The following is a 13,264-nucleotide window of genomic DNA, read 5'->3' on the forward strand; positions in this document are numbered from 1 at the left end:
CGGTCTGAAGACGCGTTGCTGTCGTTCACCTGTGGAGCAGAGTTTGGCTCAGGTCCGCCTTGGGCGAAACTTGAGCCAGTCTGGATTCAGTGGGAAACCGACCCTTGCTTGTGAAAGACCCACCGGGAGAGCTTAAAACGAATCCGACGTTGTTTTATCTATATGATTTTTAAAAAAATTAAACTTTACTTTTTCAGACCCCTTCCTCCCTTTGGTGGGTGTTGTGTTGTTGTATTTTTACTTTTTGAAGCGCTCATTCCCTCGTCTCAGTCTTGCTATGTAGCCGGGCTGACTTTGTTTAGTTTTTGTCGGCCATGGGGCTTGAGCTCTGGGCCTGGGCCCTGTCCCTGAGCTCGTCAGCTCCAGGCTGGCACTCTGCCACTTGAGCCACAGCACCGCTTCTGGTCTTCTGGTGGCGAATTGGAGATAGGAGTCTCAGGAACTTTCCTGCCAGGCTGGCTTTGAACCATCCTCAGATCTCAGCCGCCTGAGTAGCTAGGATTCCAGGCGTGAGCCCCCACTACCCACCTCCAGGCTGGCTTTAAACTGAAGATCCTCTTCCTCCCCGGTGCTGGGTTTATTGTCCTGTGTCACTGTGCCCAGGGTTTTCCTCTCCCTTTAAAGAAATTTTGTTTTCCTTAAAAGTCTTAATTTGGGGGGCTGGGAACAATGGCCTAGCGGTAAAGTGCTTGTCTCGTATACATGAAGCCCTGGGTTCGATTCCCCAGCACCACATATATAGAAAAGGCTGGAAGGGGCGCTGTGGCTCAAGTGGCAGAGTGCTAGCCTTGAGCAAAAAGAAGCCAGGGACAGTGCTCAGGCCCCGAGTCCAAGGCCCAGGACTGGCAAAAAAAAAAAAAAACCCAAACAAAATTTGGGGGGAAGATTTTTTTGTTATACATTATTAGTCATTTACATACATACATACAATGTACTTTTTAAAAAGAAAATCACTCTCAGCCCTGTTCCCCCCTTTTAAAAACAAATTCAACTGGTTTCTTTGTTATAATTTTTTCTCCCAATTTATCTGTGCTACCTTTCTGGCCCAAGGCCATCACCTATCGATAGAGGATCTTCCCCAGTCTTGCTATCCGGGCTTAGGGTTGGCTTAGTTTCTTGGCTGTTGGCAGTATTTATTCCTCAATGTGGTCTTCAATCTGGGAGAAAGTGGTGTGCTTTGGCTCTTGAGGGTAGAACCCCAGGCCCGGAAGATACCACCCATTTGGCATAGAATTTTGAATTGGCAAGGAGCCCTGCTTGTGTTCTTCCAGCTCCTTCAGTCTCTTAGAAAGTCAGTTCACGTTGACTTGAATGAGTCTCTTGCATAGTCCGGAAATCCTCATTTCCGTGGAACTTGGGGTGCAGGCTTCTAGACCTAGTCTATGACAAGGAAGAGGTAAGTTGGTGGCTATGGAAGCAGGCAGAGATGTCTGCTCTCTGTTCTTCTCTATGGAGAAGGAGGACAAGGGTAGCTCCCACTGGTGACACCGCACAGGAAGCTGCTGCGCAGACCAGTGAGGTGGACAAGGCACCAATACCAATGAGGCTGGCAATCCAGTTCCAGTGCAAACAACACACACAGGAGCCTGACTCACTGCACTCAGTAGTTGGGGAAGGAAAAGACGAAGGGAATAGTGATGGCGGCCCAGGCTCCATCCAGCATGGGAGCCGGGTCTCCACTTGGGTTGGAAGTCTGGGAAAGTGTGGGACTCTTCCTCTGTGTTGGGGGTGGGGTGGGGGTGGAATCTTTGCTTTCAGCTGTTTCTTTTAATGTCCTGCTTTCCACACGGATGCCAGTTCCCTGCTGGGCTGCCTGCAGTGGGGTCTCAGGCGTTCCCACTGCTTTACATGAGGTGTTAGAAATAGCAGTTAGAGACCTGTGTTGAAGATGGCCCTCAGCAGGGAACAGGAACGTGTGTTTCTTTTCCCTTGAGGGGTATTGAGAGCCAAGATGTAGTTTTATGGAATCTTAGCACTTTTTTCCTTAGTAATTTTTAATAGAAAGATGAATTTAGGGTAGGAGATCCAATTATCTGTAACAGTGTCTAGGATGTTGTAATAGACTAGATTGGGGAAACACACACACACACACACACACACACACAAAACCAAGTAGTTGAGTAGGCATAAGAGTGTCGTAGTTGTAAAGATGTTTTGTTTTGGCTGCACTGTGGTCAAAGTCTTACTAAGGCAGGTGTTCTACTTATTAAGCCATGCTTCCAGCCCCAGGGAGGGAGGTTTTGTTTTTGGTGTTTTTTTGTTTTTTGTTTTTGCCAGTCCTAGGCCTTGGACTCAGGGCCTGAGCACTGTCCCTGGCTTCTTTTTGCTCAAGGCTAGCACTCTACCACCTGAGCCACAGCGCCGCTTCTGGCCATTTTCTGTATATGTGGTGCTGGGGAATTGAACCCAGGGCTTCGTGTATACAAGGCAAGCACTCTTGCCACTAGCCCCAGCCTGTTTTGTTTTTTGAGTTCCACATTGTAGTCCAGGCCATCCTCAAACTTAGAATTCTTCTGCCTTAGCCTCCCAAATGCTGAGATTACAAGCATGGACCATCACACTGAACTTTTTTTTTTGGGGGGGGGGAGGCAGTCTTATTGACTTTCCCAGTTTGTCCTGGAACTTGTTATGTAGCTTAGGCTGGTCTTGAACTCAAGATCCTGCCTCAGTCTCATGAATGCTAGGACTGTAGACATAGACTACCATTCCTCTATAAGTTTTCCTGCTTTTTTGTGTGTGTCAAAGGAAAGTGGGATAGAATCAAGCATAATAATTTGAGAGTGGGTTGAATTCTTTTTTTTTTTTTTTTAGCAGCAAGGTCTCAGTTGGGCTTGGGTGGCTCATGCCTGTAATCCTACTCAGGAGATTGAGATCTCAGGATCAAGGTTCAAAGCCAGCCTGGGCAGGAAATGCCCTGAGACTCTATTTCCATTAACCACCAGAAAACCGGAAGTGGCACAGTGGCTCAAAGCAGTAGAGTGCTAGCTTTGGGCAAAAACAGCTCAGGGACAGTGCTCAGGCCCTAAGTTCAAGCCCACAACCGACAAAACAAAAAACAAAACACCAAGGTCTCACTACAGCCCAAGTTGGCTTCATACTTGGAATTCTATTTCTCCATACTCAGGCCTAGGTTAGATTGGGGTGCATGCATGCGTGCCTGTGTAATGAGTTTTGAACTCAGGCCCTCTTGCTTTCTTGGGACAGGCTCTACCACTTGCGCTACAGCGCTGGATTAGAGTTTTAAGAAGGACAGATTAGTTCACATGGGAGAAGCTCATGAGTTACTTGGATTTGCTCTGAACCTGTAGTAAGTCAAATGCCAGTATACTGGAACTTTCCAGCTACATTTGCAGCTTTACATCCTTACTGCTTGTGTGACTGTGTTGAGACCTGTAATTCTTTGGCCCTTTGGTGTATTTTGTCATGGATATTGGTTCTTCATGTGTCCACAAATATTTCATTTGATCATTAAACTTTTTAATTTTCATTATTTTTTCCCAAACCTGGGGCTTGAATTCAGGGCCTGGGCACTGTTCTTTTGTTCTTTTGCTTAAGGCTGGTGCTCTACCACTTGTATCAGTGCTCCACTTCCAGTCTTTTCGATAGTTTAACTGGAGGTAAGAATTTCACAGACTTTCCTGCCTTAGCTGACTTCAAACTGTCATCCTCGGGGCTGGGAATATGGCCTAGTAGCAAGAGAGCTTGCCTCATATAGATGAAGCCCTGGGTTCGATTCCCCAGCACCACATATATAGAAACGGCCAGAAGGGGCGCTGTGGCTCAAGTGGCAGAGTGCTAGCCTTGAGCAAAAAGAAGCCAGGGACAGTGCTCAGGCCCTGAGTCCAAGGCCCAGGACTGGCAAAAAAACAAACAAACAAAACAAAAACAAAAAAACCCCACCAAACTGTCATCCTCAGATTTCAGCCTCTTGAGAAGGTTTACAGGCATGAGCCACCAGTGCTTGACTTTAACCTACTTAGTATTTGAATAAATAACAATTTCCACTTGTTATTTTCTCCCTTAGCTTCAGCTGGAAATTTAGTATGGATAAAGTAATTCTTTCCCATCTGAGAGTTGGACATCTGAAATCCTTGCATTTTGTGCATTTGTGGATTCTTCCTCTGTGCTCAGGAGGAGGAACACATGGAGATGTCCGCAATGGTCACCTCCTACCAACGCGTTTGCTTTTCCTACTCAGAGTTCTTCAGTAGTGTCTGTATTTAGTCCCTTGGGGCTTGGCGGTCTTTCGTGGGAAGTAGAATCAGCGGATGATACGCTGGATGTCACCCCACCCTGGGGATACACTGGATGTCACCCCACCCTGGGGATACGCTGCATGTCACCCCACCCTGGGGAGCTTACGGGGTTGACAGTGAGTCACCCAAAGCTGTTCCTTTCCCTGCTACGGACGGTGGGCTGACTAGGCTTCTCTGGGCTTCAGTTGCTTCATTTGCAGAATACAAGGTGGATAATACCTGTCTTGCAGAATTGCGTAAGCATTTTTTTTTTTAAGTTCCTACACGACATACAGCTCGTGGCTCTCGCCCTGTGGGCCTTCAAGTGCCCTGCGCAGTTGGTGGCCCTGTGGGGAACTCTGGGGTCCTGGCACGTCTCGCCTTTCTGCCTTGTTCCCGCTCACCCTGCTGCGGCGACCTGTGGTGTTAGCGCCCGGGCCCCATTTGCGAAGCCCCAGCCGCCTGCCCGCCTCTGACGGCGCTCCCGGCGGGGCTGGCGGGGTTCCTCGGGGCGCCCGGGGGCAGGAGCTTCAGCTCGCGCGGTGCTGGCCGTCCCGCGGTGTGGGCTGCGGGAGCCCCGTCCGTGGCCCTGCCTGCGCTTCCCCGGGCCTCCGCAGGGGGGAGGCAGGGGCCCGGCCGGGCGAGGCTGCCCGCTGAGCCGCGAGGGGCGAGCTGTTTGCTCAGCTGTGCCATCCACGGCGGGTCTCGCGGCCTCACCTGGGGGCGCGGCGCGCGCTCTCGGGTGGGCGGGGGGCCGAGCGCCCCGTGGGGAACATGTTCTGCCGGCGTTCTGCGTGGCTGTGGGCTCTCTCGTTCTTTCACGGGCTCAAGCGTGCCCTCTGCGCGGGGTCTCTCTCTCCTCTTTCTAGGGTTTCGCTGACCTCAAACTCCACCCTCCCGTCTCCAGCTCCTGCGCCGGTCCCTGCAGCTCCAGCAGCAGCCTTTGACACTTGCTGCTCGTTTATCTATCCTTCAGAACAGAGGGCCACGCAGGCGCTCACGGAGTGACAGGGAACGGCATGGGAACCGCGCAAGGCCTTAAACTGGACGTGAGGCAAACAGCCCTTCCTCGCTGCAGAGGCCGGGCCTGGACTCGGCTGAATCAGAGCATAGAGAACCTTAGTGATCTGTACATTTATACAGAAAATAGACCACAGATAACTAGCTGCTCTGATGAATATTGGAAATAATTTTACAAAAATAGCTTCTGAAGTTTTCTGCTGTACAGTGCAAACAGTCCCTTTCCGTCGTGCGTCCGTCCTTTGCAAGGCGCTGGGCTCCGGTGAAAGCGGGCATCTGCTGCGGCGCGGCCGTCTCTCCGCGGCCGGCCGTGCTGGGTGCTGGCTTCATCCTTCCCGTGAGCGGTTCTGGGGGTGAGGGTGGGCCGACAGGGGGAGAGGGCTGGGGGAGCTGGGGGGGAGCGCGGGAGGGTCAGGAGCCACGGGGTGGAGCGGGGGCGAAGCTGGGGTGGGCGAGGGAGAGAGGAGAGCATGCTGCCCCGCAGGGTGCTCAGTCTGGAGGCTGGGGGACAGGGAGCCTGTGTCCCGAGCTCCGGGGGGCCGGGCGGAGGCTGCGGGCGGGGGTCCCCGAGTTCCGTGCAGAGGCCCGTGCGTCCTGTTCGGGGTCCGATGTGGGGCCCTGGAGGTTTGGTTCAGCAGTCCGGAGCCAGTGGTTCTGGCAGAGGCACGGACGGCCGTCTCCAGCGCCCCCAGCGTCCTGTTGGGGAGCGTGTGGGGCGCGGGGGGTGGCGAGGCGCAGAGGGTCGGCCCTGCGAGCAGCAGCAGGAAGCGCACCTTGCCCCGCAGCAGCTGCTGGAAGCTCAGGAAGATGGCGCCGGGGTCCTCGTGAGCGGCCGTCCTGCCCTGGGGAGGAGCCTGCAGGCGGAGGACGGGCTGAGGCCAGCGAGCAGCCCCCCGCGGCCCTTCCCTGACCGCACGAACGTGCTTGCAGCCTCCAGACCTGATGGGGCGACGGGGCACCCCGGGACCGCTTCCTTTCCTCAACGCTTCAGAAACGGAGTTCAGTTTCCTGAGCTCCTTCGCTGAGGACTTACCTGGGTCCCGACGAGGCCTTGCAGGGCCCCGAGGAGGAGACGGACTTGTCCAGAAAGCTGTCCCAGGAGAGACGAGAGACACGTGGGACCAAGTTGTCCACGGGCTGCCATCACCCCCTCCAGCAGAAGGGTCACTGCTCCCAGAATGTCCTGTGCCTTGCTCTGCTCCTGGGAAAGATGGACGGAGAACGGCCGGGCTTCAGAGCGTGTGCTAACAGTGGGTGGGGTGCCCTCAGGAGTAGCCAACAGGATGAATCATAGGAGCCGAGAATTGGACAGGACCACGGTCCCACCCAGCACAGGAATTCTTTCACAGTCTCCCGACGATTGGTCATCGGCCTCGGCTTCAATAACTCCAGCGTCGGCCAGCCCAGCCTGGTCACACTGACTTCCAGTCAGGAAGCTCTGCCCGAGGATAGTTTGTGGCTCTAGGCTCTAGTGTTACAGAGTCAGTGGTACAGCGTTTTAAGTTAAATGTAAAGATAAAACAACCATAATGATCATAAAAGGGAAGGGCAGGGACTCCTGGCTGGAAATAGAAGCAGTTGATAGGGGCTGCCTTTCTCCCGTGGGCCAGTGGCCCTCGCACACCTGATTGCAGGGATCTTAGGCACAGGAGACTGCTTCCTCCTAGCAGGTGTCTGGGTCTCTGGTGAAAGCACTTCTTGTCTACCTCATCTCTCCAAGCCAATCAGATAGGTTTTCAGCTTTCTTTTGGGCCAGTCCTGGGGCTTGAACTCAGGGCCTGAGCACTGTCCCTGGCTTCTTTATGCTCAAGGCTAGCACTCTGCCACTTGAACCACTGCGCCACTTCTGGCTTTTTCTGTATATGTGGTGTCGAGGAATCGAACCCAAGGCTTCATGTATGCGAGGCGAGCACTCTACCACTAGGCCATATTCCCAGCCCCTGGGCTTTGTTTTCTCAACCATTCCTTGTACAACACATTTTCCGGCCTCTTACTGTTCAGGTTGCTTGCTTCTGAACACATGTTAATTGAATGTGGTTCCTCCTAAGAAATTAACATATGTCTCAAGAGGAATGAGATGTCCACTATTCAGGCCAATACTTCTTATAGAGTTCTATAGGGATGTTTTTCTAATGTGGATGTTGAACATCAAAAGCAGTCAAAGTAGTTTCTTTAGGACCAGGGCTGTAGCTCAGTGGTAGAGTACTTGCATGGCACACCTAACACCCTGGGTTCTATCCTTAGCACTACAAAAATGCAGGGAGAGAAAGAAAGAGATGGGGGAAGAGAATGAAGAAAAGTAGCTGCTTGGGGGGGGGGTGGATTGGAAGAAAAATGAGGGAGGAGGTAACAATGTTCAACAAGAAATGTTTGTAACTGTAACTCCTCGGTACATCACCTTTATAACAAAATGAAATTAAATTTAAAAAGTAGCTGCTTCAATAATATGTTACATACTAAATTTAAGGTCTATTTAATACTCCCAAATCTTTTTTGGTAGGGAGTACGAGAGCTAGAAGTTTAAAGGAGGAAATCAACGTGCCGTGGCTTAAAAACTGGAATAGGAATTACACATGTAGAATTATATATACATCACTCTTAAATTTCACCTTGGTTTTTGTTTTTGTCATGTGGTGCTGGGATGGAAGCCATATTCTTGCACATGTTTGGCAACTGTTTTGCTATGGCGCTATCCCTGGTCATGCTTGTTTTTGTGGTAGGGGCACTATAGCTCAGATTGGCCTGAACTTGCAGTGCAGCCCAGGCGGGCCTTAAACTTGCATCCTCTGCGTTCGCTTCCCTAGTTCTGGGATTACAGACAGGTGCTACGAAGACCAGTACTGATTTGAATCTTAATTCTGGCCTTTGTTATTTTAGTGATACTTCCCAGATTTGGGTCATCTATGGATGGCGGGTTGCAGATCAGAAGTTGGCATGAAAGGTCAAAGGTTTCTATCCAGCCTTTTATGGTTTTAACCTAGAATTTATTTGAAATATTGAGCCTCAAATCTATTCTCTTATCCCTAAAATATCATCATAGATTGGGTTAGCAGAGCCAAAGTGAAGTTAAGATATTTTTAGGGAGTTAAATAAAGAATTTTGAAAGGTTTGTGGGAAGCTGTAGAGACCTGATGACCACCACATCGCTTAGCGTTCACTCGCGTGCTCGCTCTCTCTCTCTCTCTCTCTCTCTCTCTCTCTCTCTGTCTCTCTCTGTGTCTCTGTCCTCTTTCTCTTCCTCTCCCCTCCCTGCTCTTCCTCTCCCCTTCTTTTATTATCTTTGTGGTGCTGGAGATTGACCTCAGGTCCTTTTGAGTATGTTTGGCAAGTGCATGATTGACTGAGGTTGTGTTTGCGCGTGCGTGTGCACACACAGGCACAAGCACTAGACCCTCACAAATTTGGTGGGCCTTTTTGTCATTGCTGTTTTGTCAGTCATGGGGCTTGAACTCAGGGCCTGGATGCTGTCCCTGAGCTCTCTTGCTCTACCACGTGAGCTACAGCACCCCTTCCTGGTGGGCCTTTGTGTTCTACCACTTGAATTACGCCTCCAACTTTCAAGTTTTTGCGGATGAATTGGATGTAGGAGTCTCGTGGACTTGTCTACCAGGGCTGGCCTTTGTGATGCAGAGATCGTAGCCTCCTGTGTGGCTAGGATCACAGGCACGCGCCACAGTGACAGGATGGCTTTCTTACCATCTGGGTTTTCCATTCTCCCAGGCTAAAGTCCACAGCAGGCAACAGGACAGGTGTGGACAAGGGACGGACGTCTGGGCACTGGCTCTGTGGAGAACGATGGGTAGGGGAAGAAAGGGGCTGAGATAGAAGGGAACTGGTAGCTTCTAACAGTTGAAGTCCAGACTGACTTTGAACCTGAGTAAGTGAACCCCAGGCCGGCCATGCAGTGTCTGAGTCCACTGGGGCGGTTGGATGTGACCGGGATAGTCTCCTGTGAGCACTGTAATCATACTGGAGCTTCTAAAAGGGCCACTCGTGCAAATCACAGTTCTTGCCCGGGAGCTGGGATCACCCTGGGAGAAGAGTCATGGGCTGGGGACGAGAGGAAGTGATGGGAGGGAACGTCCTTACCGGTCAGGAGGGCCGCGAGGGGCAGTGCTTGGGGAAGCTCACCAGTTTGCCGTGAAGGGCGTAGGAGTCTCGGAGCAGTTTGTTTAGAAGTCGGGGATCACAGGCGGGAGGAGCTGGGCTGGATAGAGTTAGTCTGGCGGTGAGGAGAAGCATGACCACGAGGAGCAATTCTTCCGTGAGGACAGGTGAGGTTGGGGGCGGGGAACAAAGAAGAAACCATCATCCGGTGATCCAGGAATTCCCACTGAAATGGGGGGGGGGGGATCTTCTGCTTAGACAGACCCTGTATTCCTGGGAGATTGGGTGGCGTCCTCCCCCCTCCCCTCCCCCTCCCAGCGCGGCATGCCTCCTTTCTCTTCCCCCCTGCCATATTCCCATTTGGCCCTAGTCCCTCAAGTGTTTTATTACCAGTCAGCTCCATTCTGGCCAGGATGTCTGTCTGCAGCGGCTCCCTGGGTGGGGCCTCTCCCCTGAGTCCTTCCTGGGGCCATGGAGGCGGCTCGGCCCTTGGGCTTCCGGGAAGAGTAGGGTGGGCACAGGTGGGCCGGGGAAGAGGGTCTGGAGTCTATCCTGAAAGTGACAGGAGTGGTGAGCAGGTCCCCCAAGAGGAGAACGGATGTCACCAGGCCTCGAGCTGCGGGCCAGCCCAGACCCACCGAAGCTCCGGCGGCTCCCAGCTTTCCCTGGGCTTGTGGCAGACGGAGTCTTCGACTTGTGTGGGCGCTTTGGTGACTCTCATACTCCCTCCACCCTCCTGAGAGGAGCTCAACAGGAGAAGCGTGCGTACACATCTTAATTGGCCCCAAATTCTGAGCAGCTTGGGTGGAAGGGCGGGAGAACCCCGGGGCTGAGTCTAGGGAAGGGGGGTACTGGGTGGCGCAAGCTGAAGAGGCGCGTGGAGTCGGGATGGACGTGGGATTAGGATGGGGAGTCACAGGGCATGCGCAGCCCACGGATGTGCGCGGCTTCGCTGCCGGGGAGGGGCGGAGAGGAGGCGGATTGGGCACAGATAGAAATGGGACCCCCAGAGGGGCAGGGATTAACATGTGGCGTGAAAGACATCACCTTCCCGTCCCTTCCCTATTTACTCGACACCTAAAGCCTCCAAGTTCTGAGCTACCCTGTAATCCAAGTCAAAAAGATGGGCCAACTGTTCCAGGACTTCCTTCCTGAGGCAAAGGGCCCAGGACCCGGCCCCTGCTGGGCGAGGGGATGCCCACCGTGCAAAGTTGACTCCACTCCAGACGCGGCACCGACATAACCATCTCCTAGCCGCACCTGCTTCCCCGCCCCCTCTGCAGACCCCTTCCGGTTCCTTCCCAGGACCCCCCACGCGGCTTCCTCCTCCTTTCACAAGTTGTGCAAAGAGGCCTGCACCTGATTCAATATTGGGATTTCCTGTAGGTCTGTCAACATCCATGAGCCCTCCTCCCACCAACCCTCTCCTTGTATCCTGGCTTGCCTGACACAGCTTCCCCAGGCCCAGCAACCAGAACCCGAAAGGAGCAAGGAATGGCCAGGTGGGAACAGACGTGAGCATTACGTCCACCTTGGTACTGGTTTCTCGAACTCCACACACATCTCCTTTCTTATTGTCTCCAGAGGCCCATGTCTCCTTTCCCTAGAGCCGGCCCGGACGGTGCCGTGTCCCACTAAGTCTGTGATCAGTGGCTCAGAAACCAGCACCCAACCCCCTACCCCTGCTCTGCCCTGCTCCTCCCATTCTGGGAAAGCTCCACTCTTCTCGACAAAGGTCAGTGCCTGTAGGTTCCAGTTTGCCGGCCCCTCCCCCCGCGGAGAGCCTACTTCTGCTCTGCTGTCCTTCCCACCGTCCCCTCACGGGAGCCCCAGGCCCTGCGTGCCACTCACCCGGGGAGAAGGGCTCCGGCGCCCAGGTGCGCAGCAGGCCAGCACTCGGGGGGGGGGGGCAGATGAGTAGGAAGACATGCGTTGGGGCGCAGCCCCTCCACTGCAGTGGGAACAGACGCCTGCCCAGGCCACTTTTGCCCAATCAGAGAGCAGAGAGCCACTAGACACTGGCGAAGGCCCCCGGAAGTGACGATGTTTCCTACCGGTGCTGGACCATGGTCCACTAACAGAGCCCTGGTCCTCCACCCATGCACACCACGGGCAGGATTTACCTAGGAGTCTATCTCTGTCTGGGAGATGGGAACCTGGGACCTAGCTGGAGGACAGTTGGGAGAGAATCACAGGAGAAATCTGGCAAGGCATGTTCGTTCTTGGGGGAAGAGACACAGAGGTCCTAGGTTAGATTGGTGGGATTTTTCAGTTCCTGGCTATCCACATTTCTTTGACCTGGACACCACACCTGTTGCAGAAATCCAAGGAGACTCTTAATTTCTGGTGCTCTCTCAGGGAGTCCCTTTCCTGTCATTTCCCCCTTCCAAGTGGAAACCCGCTGTTGCCTGTGTCAGAGAAAGACCTGGTCCGGGATCCTGTCACGGGGAAAGGCGCAGATAGTTTGAGGGCACGGAGGATGCAGGCGTGGGCTGAGTTAACCTGAGCTCTTCTGCTGCGGCCCTGGGGGCTGGGGACCGCTACCCCTGCTTACCTCTGCGCCGGCCTGCCCTGTCTCCTGCCCTCTTCCATTCTAACCACTTTCCATGTGACAAGAGCCATAACCAGGCCCATGTGTCCCTGTCTTAGGAAAGACAGCTGCTGAACCTCCCCCGCAAATACCTCCGTGCTGGCCCCCCTCTTCCTCTGGCCCTGGCTGCAGCTCCTTCGCTTTCCCCCCCTTGGTCCCAGTCCCCCCATAGCCTGTCTGTCCTTGGGCCTCCTGGACTGACCTTGCCTCCCCCCACCCCCCCGTTCTTCCTTAGGCGCTCTCCGGTGCCTCCTCGCAAGGATGGGCTGGTTGTCTGCGAAGGAGTATGGCCTAGATCCCGGAATTCTCCAGTTCAGTCGCAAGATGCCTCCCGAGATTAGGAAAGGAGGGTGCGGGATAGCGGGGAGGATGGAGGGGATGGGAGGGGCAGGGAGGCACGAGCCGAAAGCCCGGACAAAGGAGGGTGAGGACGGGCCGGGTCCCTCGGATGCGGGGTGCTGGTGGGATGGGCTCCAGGGCAGGTTAGAGGGAGGGCACGGCTGTCACTCCACAGAGGGGACCCGCGGCCTGTTTCTGGCTCGGTCCTCGACCTGGAGGAGTCTAGAACGGGAGCGAGCCGGGAGGGGAGGGGGAGACCCAGGAGGCACCGAGGCGGGGGGGGGGGCGGGGGCGGGCGGGCAGCCGAGCCCCCGAAGCCATCTTCATCCTTCCAGCGGATTTGGCCCAGGGACGGGTCCAGGCCCCGGGCCCCGCTCTGCCTCTCCCGGGCCCGGGACCCGACGCGCACCTCCGGGTCCAGCCGCCCGGGGGCCGCGGGCGGGGCGGGGGGCGGGGGGCGGGGGGCGCTCGGGGCCCGCCGCGCCTCCCCTCCCCCCGGGGCCCCTCCCTCCTCCCGGCCGCCCGGTCCCGGCCCCTCCCGCCCCTCCCCCGCCCGCGATCCGGGCCGCCGCGGCTGGGCCGGACCCCCCGGGCTCAGCCCGGCCCCTCGCGGAGCCGCCGCCGCCGCCCCGTTTGCTGAGGAGGAGGCCCCCGGCCGGGGCGTCGGGCGAGGGGCATAAAACGAGCCGGCGCCGGCGCCCCGAGGCACGGGAGCCGAGGACGGCCCGGGTCAGCGCCCGCCCGCCCGCCCGCCCGCCCGCGCTCCTCCCGGGCGCTCCGACCGCCCCGCCCCGCCCGGCCCGGCCCGGCCCGGCGCCGACTCCGCGGCCGCCCGGCCAGCCCCTCGCCGCCCTGCCCGGGCCCCGGCCGCGGCCCCCGCCCGCCGGCCCGGCCCCGGCCCGCGCGCCGCCCCCCGGCCCCGCTCCGCGCCGCCCCCCGGCCCCGGCCCCGGCCCCGCCCGCCGCCCCAGCTG

At 55.7% G+C, this 13,264-nt stretch overlaps 1 protein-coding gene across 1 annotated transcript; it reads right to left on the reverse strand.

Annotated features, from left to right (window-relative positions):
- Positions 1–5,581: 5,581 nt before the first annotated feature.
- Thpo (thrombopoietin) lies at positions 5,582–12,317 on the reverse strand. The gene is made up of 6 exons (XM_048345868.1): positions 11,214–12,317; positions 9,753–9,914; positions 9,387–9,514; positions 8,952–9,038; positions 6,289–6,456; positions 5,582–6,109 (listed from the first exon to the last, which is right to left on the reverse strand). Exons 2-6 carry the CDS (start codon positions 9,763–9,765, stop codon positions 5,582–5,584), a joined length of 924 nt encoding a protein of 307 aa, XP_048201825.1. The 5' UTR covers positions 9,766–9,914; positions 11,214–12,317.
- Between the last annotated feature and the right edge of the window lie 947 nt (positions 12,318–13,264).

This window comes from Perognathus longimembris, chromosome 5 (genome assembly GCF_023159225.1).
Source record: "Perognathus longimembris pacificus isolate PPM17 chromosome 5, ASM2315922v1, whole genome shotgun sequence".
Lineage (NCBI taxonomy): Eukaryota > Metazoa > Chordata > Mammalia > Rodentia > Heteromyidae > Perognathus > Perognathus longimembris.